The 4,074-nt window shown below is 31.9% G+C and overlaps 1 protein-coding gene across 1 annotated transcript; it reads right to left on the bottom strand.

Moving 5' to 3' along the window:
* Positions 1-357: 357 nt before the first annotated feature.
* LOC115705652 (protein disulfide-isomerase 5-2) lies at positions 358-3,821 on the bottom strand. Its single transcript, XM_030633054.2, has 5 exons — positions 3,462-3,821; positions 2,907-3,010; positions 2,248-2,618; positions 1,213-1,520; positions 358-867 (listed from the first exon to the last, which is right to left on the bottom strand). The coding sequence occupies exons 1-5, from the start codon at positions 3,678-3,680 to the stop codon at positions 544-546; spliced, it is 1,326 nt and encodes a 441-aa protein (XP_030488914.2). The 5' UTR covers positions 3,681-3,821; the 3' UTR covers positions 358-543.
* Positions 3,822-4,074: the final 253 nt, after the last annotated feature.

The raw sequence follows: 4,074 nt of genomic DNA, 5'->3' as shown, positions 1-4,074 counted from the left end.
TATTAAATTAAAAGCTTACTCCAACAACATCACACTAATACCTAAATATAATTCAAATTAACAATCCAAAAAAATTTAAATTGTTTCCCTAACTATACTAAACTAATACAAAAATATTTTTTTTACCTAAATTTATGCAATTATATAGTTTTATTAATAACAATTTATAATTTTACCTAAACTAAATTAAAACAACTAATTATTTAATACAATATACCTACACTTAATTTTTTTCTATTTTAAAACTTTTTTCTAAATATATTTTACACATTATATATTATTATAGTAATCTGAATATATTCAACTACATATATACTATTTTGTGTAAAAATATACGTAAATATACAAAAGTATTACTTAAATTAAAATTGAAACTTTGAATGATTTTGTTGTAAGTTTTCAGTGAAAAACATGAATAAAAAAGCATTATGCAGTCACTTGTCTCAAACAAATAATTACACTGTAAAAAGCTCCTAATCCAAAGCATAATCTATAATTAAGAAATTTATGATAAAATTATGAGCTAGAAGAGTATTTATTTATTTAGTCTTCCTTTTGTCCTGATCTAGATTCACTACTTTCAGTTTCAGGGACAAAACTGCTAGTGCTAGATTGATTCACTTCGTCTCGAGTGCTGACCCTGGGAGGTTCTTCATCTCCTCTGATGCTTTGTATTACGAAAATAGTTGCAACCACGAAAAATACTAGATACACAGCATTGCTGCCGCTGAATAGTGAATTTATGAAGCCAAGCATTGATGGACCGCTCATTCTTGTCTCTATTGTTCTCCCTTCCCTGTAACCCTCCAGAAATCGCGATACTTGCGATGCCTGGTCTTCTTCGTCAATGCTTTCTGAGCCATTAACCTGTAATCCAATCAGAATAAATGGAAACCAATAAAATAACATTAAAAGATAGCAGCAAGCTAGAAATCACAACTTCAATCACCTGTATTAGGATTGAAGTTGGCATATCTTAATCTTCAAGTAGCATCTTCAAAATCTTTCTCAACATATCTAAAACCAGGTATGACATAAAATAATTCCCAGCTCTCCTAATGGAATTTTTTTCAAAATTTTATGTATTTTTCAAATTTAAATGTATCTAAAAGTATCAAATATTGCCACCAAAAACCACAAAAGAGTATCAAGTATTTAATTTCACACCCATTTTACAGATAAGTAACATTTTGTCAAGAAATAAGAACTTACAGTAAGGTAATCCTCATTCCGATTCCAAACAACCATTTTTGGCAGTTTTGTCTTCTTATTGGCTCCGAATGTATCAGCAAAGTCTTCCCATTGTTTGATACCAACATAACCAAATACCAAGTCTCGATTTGCAGATGCAGCAGACTTCAAAATTCTGATCAGTTTCTTTGACTTCTCATCGTTTTCATCCTCTACAATTGTCAGAACAATTTTCCTTTCATCATTGTCCAACGACTTTAACGTGTCATAGGTTATTGGCATAACCAAAGGAAACATATTCTGCTTTACAAAATCTTCCAAAAACTCCACTGCACATTAAAAGGCAAGGTTAATCAAGCAATTGAATTCCTTTCAGAAAGAAATTGAGAAATCAATTGCTGATGATTGTTAAAGATAATTAGGAAAGAATTAAAAGACTTATTCTAGAAACAAGAACATGTGAACAAGCAGAACTGAAGACTAGTCACATCCTAATAGGCTAGTCAGTATATAAACTACTACAAACTGCATGAAAATATAGCAACAAATAGAACAACCTAACATATATACCCTATTCCAAAAATGAGGACTATGAAACAGCTTAGTTGCAGCAGCCTTGCAGGTATGTATGGATTACATTATCCAATCTTTGAATTTTAAATATAAAATAAATAGGAAACAGTACACCAACCTAATGAGAAAACAGTGTTTTTTGCACATCTAAATTCTCAGGTAAATGTGTACTGTTATTTCTTAATGTGAAACAGAACAAAGCATCCAACGGTGATCGATTCTGAACTTTTAATTAGCTAAATGTGATATCTGTTTCTAATGCCTTTCAAAGGATCTCAAAAATATATGGAAATGGCTTCTGAAGCAAGAAGTGCATTCAACAATGCCTCCAAATGCACAAGTATGAACCAAAGAATTATATTATAAAACTAACTCCATTTTCTGAATGTAGAAAGAAAAACAAAATTGGTAGGGGGAAAAGTCATAGAACCAACTGAATTCAAGAAGAAAATTTAGGAGGACAACAATTATAGAAAAACAAACCATCAAAAGGGCCATAGAAGACGCTTTGTTCATTGTAACTAGGATGACGGACCACCAAAGCTGGAACTTTATCAAAATCATGCAAGACCATCATGTTCTCTGAGAAATCCTTTGCCACAGAAAACCATGCTTTTTTCTTGTACTTTTTAGCCATATCTGATATAACAGATTCATTCAAGCCAAACCCAATATATATGGGAAAGTAAGTTCCAGCTGCCTCAACAAAGTTACTAATAGCAGAGTCTGAATCAAGTATAGAAACATCAGGTGCCACAAATTTCTTTAGATAACGAACAAGTAAATCTGCTTTCCTAGGTCCATTGTAGTCCATTGGGACACCATGCATAAAGATCTTCAGAGTAGGAAATCCACTGTACCATGGTCACAGAGACAAAATTCTTCAGTATTCAAATAAATATTTAAACTTGTTTAGTTACAAATTCAAAGTGCTATATCAAATGGCTTGACTAAGATGTAATACAGTTGATACCCAACAATCTTTTATAAAAAAACAAATCAATGCAATAACATCATATTAGGTCCGTCCAAAGGAATCTAGAACCCTAACTTATGTAAATGGTAACATAACATTTTCATTCGATAACAAGAAACACAGAGGAATGAAAATAAATAAAATGGAGTTGGGGAAAAGGTTATACTCTATGTCGAATTTCGTAGCAAGCCGCCTAAACTTGTCTGCATCTACTTTAGCTATCACTATAGGTTCCTTCAAAGCAGCAAGTGCAGGGGCAGCTATATCCAACTGCAGCAAAAATAAGATGTATAATAAATAGTTTTCATCACATCATTCATTCTCATCAAAAACATAATCAAATGCTAATCAAACACTAAACAATAATGCCCAAAAAATTCCAACCTAATGTTAACTCCATACTCCAGACAAAGAAGGAAATTTAATTTAATATTTCCACAAAACCTGTATTTGCCAGGGATAGAATTTAGCGATTCAACAAAAACAATCTAAACTTTTACATATTGAATTCGGTGTAGTTGTTCTTCTCGAAATCATAAATTCAAACAAATGATGATTAATATATTATATATATATGTATAAAATATAACTAGATCTAGAATAATTGTTTCAAATTCAAGTCCTATGCTAGTCAAATTTAAATGAATCGCTAATCTAAATAACACAGGAGATAAAAAGTGAATCTTTATCAAATAAAATTGAGGGAGAGAGAAAGAGGAACCTGGGGGGAAAGACGTTTGCAATGGCCACACCAGGGAGCGTAGAAGTCGACCAATACACAGTCGAAGGCGGCAATGGCGGAATCAAAGTTTGAATCGTCCAACTCCAAAACCTTTCCATCGACGACCCACTTCTCTGCCGAGGATGACGATGCTTGAACAGTGATTTCCAGTGAGAACAGCACCAGCAGCAATAGTGGAATTGACACCCTCTTCTCCATCTCTCTCTTTCTCTCTTCAGTATTCAGTTTTCTGTTGTTGTATTTGTACTTTTCGCGCTGGCCCTCAGTACCTCAAAAGTTTTACGTATTTTAGTTTCTCTACTTTTTTTTTTTGTTGTTGAATATTTAGTGTGTACTTTGATTAGGTTTTTTATATTATAATTTTTTTTGAGAGAAAATTCACGGATTTTATTGAATAAGATGAGAATAAAGAATCTATATCTATCTATATATCTATTCTATATAAAGTGTGTCTATATAACAGAATTTTTGATTTAGGAGAAATTTGGTGACTTTTTATTTAGACTAATTAGCAATTTTTCCTCCGAACTTTGACATGTACTAAATCATGCTCTTGCACTTTTTTGGCCGTTAAAAATTTTCCCTAAACTAT

Source organism: Cannabis sativa, chromosome X (assembly GCF_029168945.1).
Source record: "Cannabis sativa cultivar Pink pepper isolate KNU-18-1 chromosome X, ASM2916894v1, whole genome shotgun sequence".
Lineage (NCBI taxonomy): Eukaryota > Viridiplantae > Streptophyta > Magnoliopsida > Rosales > Cannabaceae > Cannabis > Cannabis sativa.
The sequence above is the reverse complement of the archived record's forward strand: the minus strand, read 5'-3'. Positions and strand labels throughout refer to the sequence as shown.